General features: G+C 37.5%; 1 protein-coding gene across 1 annotated transcript; it reads right to left on the reverse strand.

The window, feature by feature from the left end:
* Window positions 1-290: 290 nt before the first annotated feature.
* On the reverse strand, window positions 291-19,772 carry LOC106934902 (inositol 1,4,5-trisphosphate receptor type 1-like; the record flags this gene model as incomplete). The annotated part of the gene is made up of 10 exons (XM_015015062.1): window positions 19,569-19,772; window positions 18,046-18,158; window positions 12,177-12,247; window positions 4,235-4,350; window positions 4,038-4,124; window positions 3,286-3,444; window positions 923-1,021; window positions 763-846; window positions 506-652; window positions 291-395 (listed from the first exon to the last, which is right to left on the reverse strand). Coding segments are annotated over exons 2-10 (960 nt in total), but the record flags the coding sequence as incomplete, so codon positions are not given.
* Between the last annotated feature and the right edge of the window lie 289 nt (window positions 19,773-20,061).

Raw genomic sequence — 20,061 nt, forward strand, 5'->3', positions numbered from 1 at the left:
TACATGTCCACCTTTAGCATCTCCTCCTCATTAAAAGAACAGTTCAGATATTTCCCACATTATTTCCTTGTTTACATTATTATTTCCATATGTTGTTTTTTATACTTTTTGCTTTCATCTTCCCTAAAATACTTTGTGTTGCTCTTGTTGTCTATGAAAAACTGTCTATAAATTAGAAGTCTCTTGATGTTTAATTATTGCTCCCAGCTCAGAAATTGAATGTTTGTCTATATCAGTATACCGATAAAAAAAAATAGGGTGGGGTTGGGGGTAAATCCACCGACACACACCTCACCCACCTCTGCAGCCAAATAGCAGCCGGTGGCCAAATGCTTAAACCTGAACAGACTGTTCCAATATCCTGCGCCTCCTCTGCATGGGTCATGGTGCACCACCTGGTGATGAGAGAAGAAACAGCAAGTAAAGCCAGCATTGTTTCCGTATCAGGGATCAGCATTTAATTGATCGGGGGACGGATTGTATTTTGGGAATACGTTCCACCAACCTCCACTTCCCACAGTGCTTTGCTGCTGGTGGCCGAAGTCGCCGACTGGCGACCGGTGGTTCGGAGAAAAACGTACTGCTTCTTCCTGTGGTCGTCACAAGTTAGAAACTTTTCTTGCTCTGCGTGGAATAACCGCACGACATCACCCTAAAACAAAACAAGAAAGCCAGTAAGACGTGATCAAGTAAATGTCAATTTTTGCTGTTGTAAACAAAACAAAAAAAACATCAAGTAATGTAAATTGTGTCAGTACCTACCCCTTTGAGTATAGTTTCCAAGTTGTCACTCCATTTCATGAATAGAACAACTTTCCAGCTTGTGTTGCAATTTACAGAATTAACCTGAGGAAAAAAAACACAGAGAAATGCTGTATGAACATTTCAACACATTTATTATTTATTATTATAACAGTCGTACCTCGTTACACCCCGGGTTGTCAACTAGCTGGTGGCTGCTGGCATGGAGAGGCTGTCCTGCATTCACAGGGTTGAGGACGACTTTGTCTCCGATCACCACCTGCAGGAGCATCGCAGATTCACAGAGGAACACCACATTGCTTAGAAGCGAAATATAAACATAGAAAACCTTAAAATATGATAAAAACAAGTGAATCATTTTACAAAAGTGACCTACATTTTATAAATCAAATAAAAACTCTACCAGCTCAGATTTGTTTCTAACTATAGACGCCATTTCTTGAACACTAGGTGGAGCTAGAGTCTCTTTGTGTCTCTTGCCAACAACACATCAAAAAACCTCAAGCTTTAATTTATGACAAATAGTTTTAATAAGCTTTGATTATTTACATGCACCACAAGCTGAACTCAACTTTTCAAAGCGGTGCAAGAATTCATCTTAAAAAGTAACTGTCTTTAAATATTTGATTTCAAAAGTCAAACATTTTGTGCCACAGAGAGTAATCTGCATGTTCTCAAAGAAACAGACTGAGGTCTTACGGTCGATGCCGCTGACCAAGACACTGGTCAGACTGGAAGAGAGGCTGGTGCCTCTTGGTCCTTTTAAAAGGATGAATCAAATGTGGAGGACAAATCTTCCCAAAGGGATTAATTAAGTGGAACTTAATTAGTCATTCAGCCAGCTTAACTCTATCACCTTCCATTAGCCACGATTAGAAACTGCAGCTCGAGCAGGAGAGGTTAGGTTCACGTATGCCTCATTTACCTGAGCCACTCTGACTTCCCTTCAAAAAGCATTATGCAAATGTAGCTTTATATACTTTCTTTAGATTTTATGTAGCAGACCAACACAAAGTGGCATATAACTGGGGAAAGAAATGAAAGTGATGTATAGTTTTTATAATTTAAACCATGAACCCAACCCTAAGTCAACCCTTTGCATGTCTAACCAATAATCACTGCAGTTAAAGATGCAACTATCTTGGAAAATTACTCTACCAATTTTGTACATATTATTCATTTTTATCCCTTTATAATCAAAAACAGCTCAGTTTCCACCTGGATGCCTGCGATTATCAAATTTCAAGTTTTGCTAAACATCCTTGCTTAAACTTCAGTTTCTACTTTGACTAGGTAAGGACTTTATAAGAGGAGTTTTGGGGGAACTGCTGTCTTATATTCAGATATTTTTCAACTACAATGGCTTTTCCAGTATTGGGCTATATTTTGCATATATGTTATTTTCCCATTTGCACCTCAAATGGGAACCTTTGTTCCACATGTTTGCAGTCTCCTCTCTCTGTGTTTTGACCTGCTACAAAGAAAAAGTCTTGTGGTATCTGCCAACAAAGATCTTATGTATCCTTTCCCTTACACTTCATAATTTTGGTCTGTTTTCTGTTGGTCCATCACATCAAATCCCAGTGAAATACATTGAATTTTGTGTTTGTAAGTCAACATGAGCATAACTTCAATGGATCCGAATACTTTAGCTGTATCTACAGCCTGTGGTTTCCTTTTTTTATTTCTTTCAAGCACAGAGGAAATTGGCTGCACTCGAAATGAATGTTCACACTGCGTCTCATTTCCTGCAGTTCTCTCTGGATCAAACCGCAGGTCAGTACATTGGATTATAGCAGCATAGGTATTAAGAGAGATGCAATTAATAGATTTTGTTTTACTGTACGCTGCTAAAACACAAACTCTTACCAAGTGTGTGTGTATTTTTGGTCCAGTTTCTAGGGAAAATATTTTAGTACATTTGAAATAAGACAAAGCTAACTTATAAGTAGCTTTTTAGTAATTATAGAAACTTGTTTTAAGTCAATAATTCTTTAATATAGATTAAAAAGTTCTAGTTCCACTGGCAGATTATTTCACTAAAATGACAATTTTCTCATGTTACAAGCTCCTATATCTTTCTAAAACATTAATTGCAAGTTAGCTTTTTCTTCTTTCAAGTGAACCAAGATATTTGCACAACAAACTGGACAAAAATACTTGGTCAGATTTTGCAGTATATTTAGTAAAACCATGTTCTTCATCTTGATGCCTCTAGAGCCCATCATCGTCCGGCTTTTCATCTGTGCTTGTAAAACACACTGGAAAGGATTTTGAATACACAGTGCTTCTAATCCAACCGGATAGACTCTCTTTCCCGAACAGATTGTTGTTTATCAGCAGTTCGTTGTGCTTGACAAGTTGAACATTTCAAAACAAACGGCGTCGAGCCTGAACTGGAGGCTCAGATGTGGCGAGTGCATGTGACTTCTGTTTTCGAATCCCGTGTAAAGTCTAAAAATACACGCTAGGTTCCTTCTATTGGGCATAATTAACTGGAATCCCACACCCGGCGCTACCCACACTGTCTCCCAGGGATCTCAGCTTGTAGAACGGCTGGATGTAGAACCAGGATCCCTCGTTCCCGGCCGAGTCCAGAGTCACTCTCATGGCATTCTTCTCCAGCAGTGCAGGTAGCCGCTTGTTCACCGTCAGGTATTTATTGCTTTTCAGGTGCAGCAACTGTTGGCACAACAAGGCATACAGTTATAGGAGACGTAACCAATCAGTCTCTCTCTCTGGACCGAGACGTGAAAAATGTTACACAGCTTGAGAAAAATGTGGAAAAACTGGTGCGACGGAGGCCATGGGGACAACTTGAATGAACTTTACAGCAGAGATACTTGATATTGTTTTTTGTTTTTTTTAGGTCATGCAAGACTGCCAATTGATCCAAGGGGTTACTTTGGGAACTTTAGTCACAGCTGGTTTTCTCCTAACAAGCTTCTAAGTGTATGTTTCCCAAGCAGTAATTGAATTATATAAGGTATGTGCAGCTAGGACATCCCACACTATCTCCCTTATGCACATTACACAGCAAGTTTCTCAGATAAACGCACATGAATGCAAAACCTTCATGAGCAATGAGCGAAGGAAAAGACCTTTCAACGGTGACCTTATAGGACTTCTTTGTTCTGCGGCAATTATTTAAAGCTCTTCAGATTAAAAAGCAGAATTATGGTCAGTTTTATCAAGCACTCAGCATGCTCTGAGCATGCAGCACAGCGCCGCAGTCCATTTAAGCAAAGCCCCTTATCTGGTCGGCCGCAGCGCACCTGAATCACATTTCCATACTGGATGACTGTTCCCAGCAGCTTGCGGTTTTCAGACTCATTCTGCTTCTTCTCGAGGTCTGCGGCGTGCTGGAAGGTCACGACAGAGCACATGGATGGAATCACAAACACGCATTGTCGGAAATCGCCTGTGTAGTTACACTGCAATTATGGTTTGCGAGGCTGGAAATAGATCTTACGTGAAGTTTATTGAGCAGGACCGTGTCCGTCGTGCTGTTACCGCCGGGCTTCGCCGCTTTCCAGAACTGTTTCTGTGCCGAGTATCTGTTCATTGGACACAGCTTGAAAAGGCAGTCTAAAAGCACAAACAGAAAGACACATGTTTCATAATTTATCGCAACAGTCTGCACTCATGCCCGGCGTCCTGACCTCGGCAAACGCAGCCAAGTTTGGGGAAAGTGGTACACCGAGACTAAAAATAATCGTTTTCAGAAGCGGAATGGCCTCGACTTGGTCTCACTCACAACAAACTTTAAGGATATGTGGAGATTCACAGACGGGTTCTAATAGCATGAAGAAATGGCAGGAATTTTGTTTCACCAGCAGCAGGTTTGGAGAATAAATATTGGCCATGCAAAAAAAAAAAAAAAAGCTGGACTTATATTAATGGAATATAATCTTCTGAAAATATCAAATCAATTTTATTTTCAGCATCAAGGTAGTTCAAAGTGCTCATAAAAATATCACAGTCGCCAACTATAAAACATGAAATAAACATTACATTTTATCAAATGCCATCAACATCAAATATGTTGATCAAGGCAACTCTAAGCAGGGGGGTTTTTAGCCTTGGCCTAAAGGAAGTCAATGTTTCGGCTGTTTTGCAGTTTGTTCCAGACTTGTACTGCATAGAAGCTGAATGCTATTTAAATAATAAAATAACTTATAGTTCAGTAGGGAAAAAAATTATTTAGTTGATATGATTAAGATGAAAATAAAAGAAAAATCCTTTGTCCATATTGCAAACAGAAAAATGGGAAGCAGCTATTTGTTACTTTTTAAATTAGGGGGATGAACGGATCAGTCGATTTACTTCATTTTAGGAAATCGGTGGTAGGTCGATGCTAACGTGTGAAACTGATTTTATCTACAAACATCTGAAAATCAGCCACTGTTACTTTTCACTCTGGCATGAGAGAGGGCAGCCTGACGGACCCACCCAACCTCATGAAATGATCGATTAAGTCTGGATTGTTTCACAGGTATTGTTCAATGTTTTTCACCAAAAAGAAGAAAGATTGGAACATTAAAAGCGTATGTCACAATACACTATGCGTAACAACACTTGACAGAGTCAGTTATAGTTTTATTTTAGTTCAGTATCAGCAAAAATCAGAATCAGTAGCCCCTGTTATGGCCCAGACATCTTTGTTAAACTGTAAGGACAGATTTTGATGCTGCACAGTGACTGGTGGGATGGAAATAAAGATGCACCAACATCAGCCATGAAACAGAACTGACTCTAAGTTTGGAGGGAGCTGCTGATTCAAGTGGTGGAGGTAATGTTTCCTGTTCATGAGAGAAGATAAAATTTAGCAGGAAACTGGCATATTACATGTTAAAGACAGGCTCAGAGTACTGAGCCACAAAAAACAACAAGCTCTTTTATGTCAACAATTCCTATGCAGACTTGACAAATGATTTACAATTTTTTTCCAAAAAAAAAAGACAAATGACAGAAAAAAGTCTTTAAAAAAAAAATCAATCTTTCAGAGTTAACTTGAATTGAAAGTTGGAGAGGGATAAAAAAGAAGCTTCTATAACATGTTTGTCAAACAAGATGGTAGCTATTTGGTAGGTTGACATTCCGAGCTATGGAAACCCAAATGGAGAAAAAAAATTACAGATTTTTCATAGAATTAAATGTTCAAAAACAGAAAATTGAGTTAATTGATAAAAATCAAGGGCTGTTGCCTTGCAGCAAGAAGGTTCTGGGTTCGATTCCTGGCCTGGGCTCTTTCTGCATGGAGTTTGCATGTTCTCTCTGTGCATGCGTGGGTTTTCTCCGGGTACTCCGACTTCCTCCCACAGTCCAAAAACATGACTGTCAGATAAATTGGTCTCTCTAAATTCTCCCTAGGTAAATTCTCCCAGTGTTGCCCTGCGACAGACTGGCAACCTGTCCAGGATGACCCTGCCTCTCGCCCACTAAGGGACAAGGGTGTAAAGAAAATGGATGGGTGGATGGATAAAAATCAATTTATTGCCCAGCCCTGATGTGCACAACATAAAACAAAAACTCTGACTGAAATGGGGATTCAGTCTCATGGACAGCATGAGCATCTATTTTAAGGAGCAGAGAATATAGAAAGTGCTGGTACAGACTGATAAATATACAAGATACAACTAGAAAAAACTTCCTGAGTTGTAAGATGATAGACTAACTCATCCGTTCAAACATTTACTATGAACTACTGCATTCCAAGTGTCAACTAGAACTCCACTGAGTAATAACAGAGATAAAAATACGCATTTGGGCTACCGTACTCAGAAATGCGGTCAAAGCAAAGAGTGTCAGGGGATTACCCATCATACAGCCTAGAGTGGAGGAAGCAGGGCAGGAAAGAGGAGGGCAAAGACCCAAAAAAAGAAAACGGGGCACTGGGAGAACATTTGTCCGATGCAAATGGGCAATAATGGCTATTAAAAGCAGAAAAATACAGTGGTACCGAACTACTACGGCAGAAAGGTATTTCCTAAAAAGTTAGTTGCAAAATGTAGACATTATCTGCAAAAATCTTCACAACAGACCTACTAAAGATGAACACCTGTAGGACTTTCAACCTCATTGTCCTCAAAAGCTGCGTTTCCATGACTGCAGAATTTGACATTTCAAAAATAAATGTGCTTAATAAAAATAGAAATAAAATAGAAAAAGCAATGGCAGTCCAGTGGTAGATCGACCCCAAAGACACTATTGACCCTTCGCACGTGACGTCACCTCTTCAGACCTCTGCTCGCTCCGCCATGATGAACGTAAAAACAACGTGCTCCTTTAAAGCCTGTCAAAAAGCAGACACTTGTAGCCTAATATCACTTTTATTTAGTTGATTTCACCTTAAAAATGGTCATAGGATGCTGTGTGATCGACAAAGATACAAACCAAACTTGTCATTCATAACTTTTAATGAGGAAAGATATGGCAGCGATGGAAATCAACTGTCAATAATAATGACTGTCAGCCCTCAGTGTAACCGCGGATTTGAAGTGAACGTTTTTTACACCTTTTGCTTACATTCATGTTTCCTTTTTGTTATTGCAACATGCAGTGCAGCAATAACAAAAAGGGGATTTTGAACATGAACTGTTCAATGAATTTTGAAACTTAATCATGTTGTAATTTTCTCATTAGGTATTAGGAAACTTGTGCTTTGCCTTTTGTATCTAATAGGGATCTTTCAAACACAGAGTGAAGAAGCAGAATTACAACATTTTCAATATTCTTTATCTTTTACCATCAACCTGCCAGAGGACTACCAATGAAAATGAGCTCTTGTGGCTAAACCTGGCATATTTACATGGTTGTTTTGATGTGTTCAAGGTAATTAATATGACCTGTCCTTTATAAAATAAATTCAAAAACATTCTGAAATGTGTCACAAGCAGTTATGCTCTCTGCTTGCGATTCAGTCTTCAATTAACATCCCAGTCTGCATGTTCTCAGAGTTCACATTTCTTTCCTTTTCTCGATCTCTGCAATGACACTATGAAACCGTAATATAGTTGCACAGTAACTGTGCTCGTAATGTGGATAGCTTGATTTCATACTCAGTTTATTGTGCACTTTTGAAAATAAATACAACCTGCATCTACAAAATACGAACTGATAATTTCATCCATAAGCTCCTCAAATCAGAGACAAGCTAGATTAAGCACTCGGCTCCCTGCAGAACTGACTTCTTAAATAGCTTACAAGTACTGTTAATACTCCACAAAGAGATTAGGCTCCAGGCCTGTTACAACACTTCTGATTAACTCTGGTGGCTGACACAAGGGGCTTTTTTGTCGACAGATTAACAATTTCTTCACAATGCTGAGGTAAATGGTCTGCTTTTCCGAAAACCAATTTGGCGACAAGGATCAACATTTGCAAAACATGAATTATTATTATAATTATGTGTACTATGATGCAGTAACTAAAGCGTGCAGTAGGTCAACGCGGTGAGAAATTCAGTCAGTGTGCCTCTGCAGTTACAGCAGTGCAGCGATAAACCACACTTTTGAATATTATTTGACTAGCTCAGTTAGAAGCGAGCAGGTCACCTCTCTGCGTCTTTAACTGGGAAGAAGTGGCCTTGTGAAACAGCAACCTGTCGATACAGAAAGGTACTGACTGAGTGACCAGTCCTAACTAATCACTCACAGATGAATCTCCACAAAATGATGGAATCAGAATAATTATGTCAAGTTCCTGAAGTGTTGATAAGACATAACATTTCTTAATGCAACATTTAAACTGACAGTACAAGATGCTAAATAATTTGTGCTTACAAAAGCACAATGAAATGCAAGTGAAACAAAAAATTCCTTAAAATGTCTAATGAACAATAGAGATCAGTGGACATGAACTTAAACGGCAGACGCTATCCAATGAGTTAGAATATTTGTTGTGATGAGACTGGCACCACTTCAAAATAGAAATCGTTTTGCTTGTTGGTCTGATGTAATGTTGTAATCTGAAATGTGTTTTATGAGCTGTAAGCAGAAAATCATATCTAAATGAAATAAAGATCTGAAAACACTCTTGTGTGGCATTACTTTAAACAGTAAGTCATTAGTGAACAGTTACTGAAAAAACTTTTCATTTATATAATAAATATGATTTCGTACTGCTATGAAAAACAAGTTACCTCCTAAACCCAATAAGCATCTCTGGAAATTAGTCTTTTAGGATTCCTCGCCTTTTAAAAAGCTCCACTTTTGTCTTGTCTGTTAAAGTATTTTTCCAAACGTATCAAGCGTGAATGAAGCTCTGTTTCACATCCAAATTTGAAAGATATTACAATTGTTTATTAAATTACACTGTTTAATTTAGTGTCACGTTGTGAGGGTTATGCATTTAGCATGGACACAACTTTAATCAAAACAGTGTTTTGTTTTGGGGTTTTTTGCCTTTCCTTTGATCTGCTGTAAATCACCTTAAATTGTCTTGAAACTTGCCTTCTAAATTTGACAAGGACATTCAAATCACAAGACCATCGACAAGAAGGTAGTAACCTACTTAAAAATAAACAAGTTTTTGTTGTTGTTGTTGTTCTCTGTTTCAACATTATTGACTTCACACTACTCGACTGTGCATCTGTGTTTAGATTTGCTGCCCCATAAAAATAGGTTATCTTCTGATTACCACGTAGCACACCAGGCTAAATTAAGCAGGCAGAGACGATTAGCCTGCTGGGGCGATGACTCCATGCTCACACTTTCTGTTAAACTTTAGTTAGAGAATCTAAAAAAAATGACTGTTGAAAACGTTTTGTTGCAGAATTGGTCAAAATTAGAGCTGAAATCTGGGAAGGATTTGTGTTTCTATCCGATACGCAGGATGAAGCCGTCTCAGTTCCTGGAAAAATCCATGCGAGCTAAAAGCCTTTCTTCCAATGAGGAGCCACTCTGTACTCGTCAGCCACTGAGCAGTAGAAAATAACCGTGTTAGAAACCACAACCAGACCACAATGAACAACTAACTTCCGTAAATTTTAAATGCGAAACATCTAAAGCATCAGAAGAAAATAAGGAAAGCCACATTTAGAGTTCCAGTCTTGAGACCACAGCTTCTATGAGATCAACAGTACACCTAAAGTAAACTTCATTAATGTACCCAAACTTTCTTTTTATTAAATTTAGCTGTCAAAGAGTTCATGAAACAACAAATCATTTCATCAATAAAGCTTTAGCAAATATTCCTCTGTCCAAAGTTCAATGTCTCTTCTTTCCAAACTCATTAACATAAAACATAAATAATGTCTTTATATGATCAGATGCATTGGTTCCTCATCAAACCGCTGCTAAATGAAAAAAGTCCCAGACGAAGCTCAGCTTACAACACTTCCTGTTGGTATATGGCCAATTCATATCAATCACAACTTTACAGGATTTTGTTTGTGAAATCTGGGTTTTCCCAATACAATTAAAGCACTTTGCACAGATTACAATAATGTTTCCAGAAAAAAGGCATTACTGACTGCAGTTAATGCCAGTCTGTCTGTGTCATGTGATCTGCTGTCAGCTGCGCTCAGATATCCACAGAAATCCCCAAGTGTTGAAGAAAGAGCAAAGCACAGCTGAACGTTAGTTATTATGTTTATGACATTCAAACTAAATCAGAAAGTTTTACACAATCAAACCATATTCATCATACCAAGGAGCTAAAAACAAAACACAGTAAACATGCTAATGCTATCCTTGCACTTCATCAAACCACATGAAAGCAAGATGAGACTTCGTTAAAGTCAGTAGATGCACGAGTCGAGATTTTGCCCCAAAGTCCACTTTTTCTATCCTAAGCATATGTATTTTAAAATACAAAAAATATATAATTATGGAGTGAATGAAAAATAATTAGTCAAATCAGTTGCCAAAGAATTTTACATTTAGAGTTATTCAACTTTCACAGATAGTTTTGAAACATTTCTGGTGAATAAGCAGAAAGAAACCTAACGGTATCGATTGATAGGAAACAACACGGCAAATCACCAGATTACGATGCCCCTAAAACAATAAAGTCTAGATTATTGATAGCAAATATTTTGACAGAATAGGAATAAATTTAAAACCAACATTTCGACATTTCCTTTATCAGTGTGGACCTTTCAGAAATCATTCATACTTATGTTTGTCTGTGTAATTTGCACAACTTCTTTAAATATTTTAAAATATGTTAATCAGTTTGGTATAATTAATCATGTAAGTCAGTGAAATATATTGACATTTAATGAAAAATGTTAGAGTAAATGTTTCTGTTTCTTATTGATATATTCAACTTGATTCTGTGTTGTAAATAAGTTTTTAATCTCAGAAATTTGCAGAAGGATGAAGTAGATGAGCATTTGCTTCATCTTTAATATGCCAAGGAGAAACTATAGTGCTTCTTGCCATAAAAAAAATAAAAAAACTTTATTAAGTTTGGCATAGATCAACGCTTCATTTCCCCCTCATAACCCTCTCAAAAGAGAGTAATACTTGGTTTACAATAAATAAACAAAAACAATGAAAACTGAGCCCGAAAAGGGTAGAGTGCCTTCTCCAGGTAAGGGGGGTCGTCCTGCCCCAAGTGGAAGAGTTTAAGTATCTGGGGATCTTGTTCATAAATGAGGGAAGAAGGGAGTGGGAGATCGACAGGCAGATTGGGGCAGCGTCTGCCGTGAAGCGGGCGCTGTACCGGTCGGCCGTGGTGAAGGAAGAGCTGAGTCAAAAAGCGAAGCTCTCGATTTACCGGTCGATTGATGTTCCCACCCTCATCTATGGCCATGAGCTTTGGGTCATGACCGAAAGGACGAGATCACGGATACAAGCGGCCGAAATGGGTTTTCTCGACAGGTTGGCTGGGCTCTCCCTTTTAGGAGGTCCTCTAATAAACTTAGCAGGTGAAAAGCAAATCTTTCCCTTCTAATCCAAGCAAGATATTTGAAGGCAGGAGATCTCAAACCAGGTAATATCACATTACAGCCTTTAGAAAGTCTCTATGGCTTCAAAATAATAATAAAAAAATACTTAGAGTGGCCCTGACTGCTTTCTAACAAAACAAGGGTCTAAAGGTTAGGCTGGACCTTCACAGCATGAATGTGAGGTTTAAGGTCTATAACTATTGAACCAGCATGAATCGAATCAATGCAGCTTTGCAGCTCTAAACACGTTTAAGGTTATCGGAGAACTCAAGCTGTTCTGACAAATCTAAGCGGTCCCTATGTAAAAGGGATACTTTTTGTGGAGTTTCTAAATGATTGCTTTGTACATTTTTAAAACAGCATAAGAGTCCAAAAATTAAAAAAAACAAACAGGAAAATAAAAACTGTCAGAATGCCTTTAAAAAAACAAAACAAAACAAAACATCATCGCAGAGCAGACACAACTGGCAGTAAATCTTAATGAAAAACTCAGACATGAATGAAAGCGAGTTCTTACCTCTGAATTTCTTGGGTGGGTTGTTGAGGTCCCCTGCATCCGGTTGTACGACACAGCGGTCATCCACGAGCCTAAACACAGATATTAATGTGAATATATTTTCCAAGTTCAAAATGAGTGAGGGCATTAAGCTTAAAATACCTTTTAACCACTTTTTATGTTTTTCAATTACCAAATATTAGCGACAGACTGCAACACTGCAAGAATTGAATTATTACTTACGTAATATCAGCACCACATTAAAGTTATGCAAAAGTTGCTAAGAAATGGGTCAAATAACATGACAAGAGTCTGAAATAGTTTCCTGGCTAAATTCCCAAAGCACCAGTCTGAGGTCCAGCTCAGAAGGACAAAAGAATACATCGCTACGACCCCAGAGGATCCTCAAAGTCTGTTTCTACACATTTCTTCTGGTCAGGGTTGTTAAAGAGATAAAAATAAGTGACTGCTTGTTGCTGGGTGTTAGTTTGTTTAGTTTCAGTGGTACTGAGATCTACTAGCAAGTATAGCAGGGCCACACATTTAAAAATGTTGTTGATTAAGTCAAATATTCTGGTTTTCCAAGAACTACCCTTTTTTTTGACAAACGTGTTTTACAGCTTCTATTTATTTTGACTTTGAACTGAGGTCAACTCACAAAAGAGCTGATTGAGATAAAAGACAGTTTTTAAACATTTGTTGTTGTTTTTTTAAGGAAAAATGTGAGGAGAAAAAAATCTATTAAAATCAGAACTCAAATAAGAAAATATAAATCAGATTTTACTTTTAAGCCGAATCACCATGCCACTCTGGCAAGATTATATAAAATGCTGGTTTTCTTTAAACCTGGCAAAGACATAGAGAATACACAACATTAAAGTACTATGTGTATTTCTGTATGCTTTTTTTTCAGCAGATTTTAATTTTTATTTTTACATGCATGTTGCACTGGCTGATGGTGCTTAATTTCATTCTCTCTTTGACAAGGAAGTCTCTGGTCTATTCTAAGTTAGCATTGTTTCATTTACAAATGAGATGGCATACACATTATTTTTGACAAAAGGCTGCATTTCTTATAAATGTTATTTGTTAGGAAAGATTTTGAGCTTCTACTGCTGTGCTTTATGAGGACTAGCTTTTATTCACGATGCATTAACTGGGAAAGAAATAATCAAAATCTACCAACAAAAGTGAACAGAAAATTTATCAGGCTTAGATGGGTAAACTATTCTGTGAAGTAACAATATGTATAACATCCTTTTTTTCTTGTTTTCTTCCTAGCTCCAAAAAAAAGAAAGAAGGAAACTCAAAACCCATTAAGTGACCAAGCCAAATGTTGAGATGGATTCTAGTAGTTTCTCTCTTCCTTATTGGAAACCACACAGAATTGTGCATCCGAGAACCACAGAGATATCGCATGACTATCGGGTAATGATGCTATCAAATCCAATGAAGACACACCCAACTTAACGCAATTATATTGATAATGGTATAATTGTTGCAAAGCTCCCCAGAAATTAAAAACAGACTCACTAACAGCTCATAATTTAATCGCTACGTCAGTGGAAACAGTTTTTCCTTATACACTTTTAAATAATCTCTAGTTTTTAGGATTTATATTTATGGCACTTTTATTAGTATTCTTGAAGTTCAGAGGCGACGTCAGTCAACAGCACCGGATAGATTGCTGTAAAAATAAATTTACCACTAGAAATTTGTGTTTTAAGTGCCAGACATCCACAGTGAATGTGACAGATTCATAAAATGAGCGCCAACATATTCAGTTTTTAATGTATGGGAACATGCAGGTCACATTCAGAATGACTAAACTGTTTTTATGACACAGAATAACGTTCGACAGGTTCAGCTAAATGCCGGCTCACTGTAGAATAAATATAACATCAATATAAATACATGTCCCAGTTCAAATCCATGTCAATTAATTCATGAAGAGAGCTCACATTTACAGCTGGTTGCTTTTTGACTTAAGTGAAATGGATTCTACTTAATCTAAGAATTGTAATGAATGATTATTTTTAGTCAGGTTCAGGTTTTAATTTTGACAGCTTCATCAAAAGGTTGTTTTCGGCGTAATTCCTTTTCCAGAAGAAACTAAGTAAAGACTGAAGAGTGAAAAGATACAAGACAACTGCTCAAACATTTAATGTTATGATCCAATTAAATTTGACTTTCCAAATCCTTTACTGCTGACCCATCATTACAAATGGAAATATTTAAATATTTACAAAGGACAAACTCAAAAACTAATTTCTGTCAATCTTTTATGTATTTATACAGTATTTAATTGCCACCATGCAGGGCGTAGAAAGTCAGATTTAATCACTTTAAAAATAAAAAATAACTTGTCAGCAAGCAGGATGCAGGAAAGTGTTTCAGATCTATCAACTATACATGTATATAAATCTAATGTGGTTATGTGATCAGATTATTTCTTTAGTTGAGGCCTAAAATTATTCATATCTAAGGCATGTTTCTTCTAGAGGCATTTTGGAATGGTAATGATTTCACTGGTATTTCATAACAAAATACCAGTGAAATCGTCAAAAAAAAAAAATCATCAGTAATTATAAGAAGGCTTAGATTCCTGACATTCCAAACAAAAAGAATAATCAATTTCTATGAAGAATTTTTGAAATTTAATTTTCTAATAAAACATATATTATAAGCAAAGCTGGCACTACTTTTTTTCCTAGGAGGTGTCTCGCTTTCTATCAGAAACTAGCGTTTCTGTAGAATGAAAATTATTTCAAATATAAATCTGAATAAATGAATAATTTTGGGGCTTAGCTGCACAATCTCCTGTCGCTGCTACATCACTCTGAGTCGTCTCCAAGGTTCAGTTGGTTCCAGACATCAAAGTTTTTCCAATGGAAACGAGTTTATCCTTCAGGCATCCTGAATGGTGGCACCTCTTCCTGGCTTAGAGGTTCTTACAGGTAAATCCATATGAACATACAGAAACTGGAGCAATTGTTGTGTGCACTGAAATGTTATTATTTTCTTTCATTGACAATATTAGTCATTGATCCTACACTCTTTTTTTTTTACCGTTCTTTTGTTATGATGTTCCAATAAAATGCCTAAACATTTTAGTCACCATCATTTAAATCAGGGGTGGTTAAATATATCACTTTCTTTCCAGTGACCTTATAATTGCACAATTAGACATTTTGAAAATAAATTAGCTTAATGGAAACATGCCAGTTTTGAAAAAACTTTTGTTTCTTGATAAAAATGTTTTGGCGCTAGGACCAGAAGGATTTTTGGCTGTATAGAAGTTGTTTTATTTAGTAAAACTGCAATGGAAGCACTTTTTTCACATCACACAAGTCACATGACCAACAACCAGATGTTGCCACTGGCGCAAACCACAAAGACAACGACGACAGGAAGTAGTTGAAGGATGACGGCGCAGCATGTTTTTTAATGCCTTATGTGAACAAACTTTTTCAAGTGTCATTTTAATTATGCTTATTTCATGGAAACACTGCAATTGTGAAATTGTAATTTTTCGACATTAGCAGAATATCAACAAATTACATTTGTGATGGAAACACAGCTACTGTTGAATAAAGAGAGGCAACTGACAAGAAATTTATCACAATAAATCATAAAGGATGCAACAGATGCCTGCCCTTAAAACTAAGCCTTTTTTTCCACCCATCAAAGTTACTTTCTTAGGAGCTGCCTCCCCTTGTTGTGCTGTTTTTCTCAGTAGGGATGTTCTGATCCGATTCCAGGTACTGGCCTGCTAATTTCTGTTAATGTATTGTCTGAGACTTTGTCAGCCACACCAGCCGGGAGCGGCTGAATTTTGTATAGCTGACTTTTAACAAACAATAGTTTTATAGAATGTTTTGATTATTTTTGATTTTCAGATATCTGGATTTTCCCTAAAAAAACAAGTGTTTTTTTGCACTTTACAAAATTTACAATAAGGTTTGGTCTTTGTCATGTGATCCACCTCGGACCAGTCCACTTACAAGTAAGAAAGTGAAGCAGCACAGAGCTCCAGAAGGTTTTGTACACCCACAATTAACTGGAACGTCATTGAAATATGCTACAAATCTAAGTACTCATGAGTCATAGTCAAAATGAGTGTAAACATAGTATTTTCAGCAAACTATCAAATGACTGTTAATGTAGGATAAAAACATAGTAGGAGTAAGAATGGATTTTACTGATGATTGTAGTTTGTGTTGGCCATGTGGTGACTTGAAATTTTGCTTTAATATGTCAAGGTAATGCTCCGTCCTTATGATCCCCTGGGTTTTCTGGACTCTACCAGTAGGATAGAGTCCATTTTGTAGTTTAGCAATCCAAATATTAAATTCACTTTAGCAGCCATTTGGCTTGGCGCGGCACTTCCTTCTCACTGCATTACATACGTCATGGCCAAACATTAACTACTGGGAAAAATTTAAAACTTAAACGGCATCCACACCTCCATGAAGCAATTTTTTCTCAGTAGCCAAGAGTCCAAACTTTTATACGTTATATGTAAATATTTGGTTTGCACTGTACATGGCAAAATGCCTACTGTTAACATAAATGTTGTCGTAATAATTGTTTTATGTAAGTTAGTAGATAAATACAATTAAAAGAACTTTTAAGGACACTCCAAAAAGCTGCATCTTTTTGCAACCCATTGACAAAAATACAGAGGACCATTTCTGTAATGCCAAAAGAATTCAGGTACCATCAACAAATGGATCCACTGTGTGTGATGAAAATGATGCAATAATGGGCCAAGGTCCAAAAGGGAACAGGTGTTTCAAGACTCCCTGTTATCCTGTGTCAAGGGGAATGCTGCTTCTGCTTTCTGCATCAAAGCTTGGGCTGCCAGGAGTGCACCAGGTGGATCCAGGTGTCTGTCAGGGGTCACTTTCAGAGTGCTGACAGCACCAGCAAAATTGAATACAAAAACAATGCTGCTATTTTTAGCTACGCCCTCCATGCTTTCCTCTTTAGACACACGGTGCGGCAGTGGTGGGTGATCACAAGCATGAGAGCAGAGGATGTAAATTTAACAAATGAAAGATGTCATGTTAGCAGTCATCAAAGCTGTGAACAAGTTTGTTGCTTTGGCGGTTGATGTAAAGCGCCAAACTGTGAAAGAGCGTGGCTTCTGAAGTCTTGTGAACGATAGGGCCATGGCGCGGCCACTTCTGAGTGACATATAAAATTGCTACACAGTAGGAGGAGAAAAAAAAAAAACAGACTGCCTGTCTTTCCTTAATAAGGTGAAGGAGGACAATATAGATGTAGACAAAAAGAAAAACTTGGATAAGAAGAAAGAAAGACACTAGAGATATTGGCAATCACACTCTCCTCCTCTTCCTCCTTGTTGCTACTTCTGACCGGTAATTACATGACACAATTTGTTCTATTTTCACATAATGAGACGCACTTTTAACTCTGCGCCTACAATTAGGGCGGAGGGGAGATGCCAACTGCCTACCTAAATGCCGTTCAGACACAGAGTAATCTAAGGGACAAAAAGGAAGAATACAGCAACAAGCCAATCTCAAATCTTAAAAATAAGAAAAAGAAGCATTACAAAGAAGAATCGCAACAGAATTTTAAATAACCAGAATTTTAAGCACACTAGCTTAATGGTTAGAGTGAATTTTTTTGGTTAAGAGAAGCCGTCTCTAACCAAAATGTAATTCGAGTGCAGAAAAAAGATGAAAATGTACTCGTGTCATTACTCGCATCATGTGTCACTGTGGTCACTTTACTTTGGACAATGCTAGCTATTCTGCACAACAGTGCCTAAGGTTTTATCTTTGGAGGAATCCTTATAGGTACTTTGCGAAATGAGGGAAGTAGAAAGTGGATGTAGTGATGTGTGAATGAAAGCTCTTACCCCAGAGTGCTGATAAATCCACTGGTGGAGCCCTCCGCATACAGGGAACAAATGTCCCCTATGTGGAGGAAACTGGACATTTTGTCCGACATGGTCTCTCAGGGTTAATCCACCTACAAAAATAATAAGAATAAATCAGAACTGTTAAATGTACAATGAAGAGTACAATAACTTACAAACCATTTATTTATTTCAAGCACTCTTGAAATAATAAGTAATGATAATTACATATTGATGTACCAAATCAATCGTCCAGGACAAGACACTCTTGACTGAATGACTCCCTCCCCCCAATCTTCATTTAACACATTAAACCGAATAGTTCCACACTTTTTTCTTCAAAAACACAACAAATAGCACATCTGATGCCTTTTTTGTAAAATGCAAATGCAGGTATAGACACGTTTTGAGGCGTCCAGAATTTCATTTTATGAAATCAAATTGTAGCCCTCCAAGAAAACCCAAATTTGGTATCAGAAGCTAGAACCATTTCAGTAAACAGTAACTGTTTTGAGCCTGAATTAATTCTACATGAGTTAAAATAATTTTACTGAAAACGTTTTTGTTTGTCTTTTGTTTCTCCGTGGCATCTACTATATTCAAAACAGTGGTCAAGGCAACAAAAATGGGACATAGTAAATATATTTTACTTATACCTGCTAGAAACTCTAGAGGGTAGATCTACTTTGCAAGCTGCAAGGTATTAAAACAGGCACTGGACATCGTTCACATAGTAATAACTTAAAAAGGGAGGAACAAAGTGGTAGAGGCTTCATTAAAACCCTCAAGATACAACCAAGTAAACTGCTCAGTCAGGTTTGACACCCAACAAAAATAGCTTCCAGGGTTTGAAATTAGCCATTAAAGGAGTACAACTGGGAAATAGAAAACTACTTTCTACTTTCTGTGTGCACTGTGTTATTGTCATCTGCGTGAAACCAGTTCATCCTAAATTTGGGTCACCACTCAGAAAGGGTAGAGCATAAACTCAGCAGTTGTTATGCAGGTAAAATGTTCCGTTTCATTTTAACAGTGCTCTTTGGTCAAAATAACTTGGCTTGAATTAAAAATTACGAATAGCTTTTTGTTAATAAACAAAACTCTAAGACACATTATACAATATCATAAACTAAAACCACATAAAACATGTAAACAGTTAAGTGAAACTGCAAGTCTTACGGTAAAAGGTCACATTAACCCATATCCCGACGGCCCACTGAACTTCCTACACACGCATATAAACTTTGCATTCTTTTACGTACAAAACTACGTAAAAATGAGTGAATTTAAACGCCTCGGAACAACGTTAAACCGCGGACAGGTAAACATAAACAGCCAGAGTACATTTTTCTCTCGGCAAATTTTTTTTTTATACCGTTTCAGCGCACGAGCTGCAGCCAGCGGCAGAAACAAATGAGCGCGTGGGCTACTTCCTCGACAGGGATGCTGTCATCTCTGTGGGAAAAAAAAATATGAACAATGCGCGAGCTGGAAAACTACACACAGAGAGAAGGAGTTCATACCTGACAGGAATGAGACAAGGCGTCAGAGGACAACGAGAGAAAAACGCGAGAAGTGGGTCAGCACGGGATAATTTCCACAGCACTGTCCTCGGTTAAGTCCATCGCAGTGAAACTCCAGGTAGGTAAGAGTCGCATGAGCGGCGTTATCTCCGACAGCTCAATGCGTCCTCGGCAACAATCCTCTTCTTACCTCCTCCACATGTCACCACGGGAACGCCCATTCAGTTACTATTTATATTCTGCAGAGCTTGCTGGGTACTGTAGTTCTTAATCTGACGCTTCACTTTGAGACAAAACAATATTTTGGCATTGCAAAATCACTTCGGTCTTCTTAAATTTCTGAACCGAACCTTTATGGCTGCTTTTCAACTCAGAACAGTTATTGACACTGTCTTAAATCTGCTTAGATAAAAAAGGAAAATTTAAAAATTAAAGAAGTTTAGATTTCAGTGTTTCTTGTCATATTTAATTTTCTTTATTAATCAAATGTACT

The sequence above is a fragment of the Poecilia latipinna genome, unplaced genomic scaffold, assembly GCF_001443285.1.
Source record: "Poecilia latipinna isolate Pla-1442-1.1 unplaced genomic scaffold, P_latipinna-1.0 Scaffold1880, whole genome shotgun sequence".
Classification (NCBI taxonomy): domain Eukaryota; kingdom Metazoa; phylum Chordata; class Actinopteri; order Cyprinodontiformes; family Poeciliidae; genus Poecilia; species Poecilia latipinna.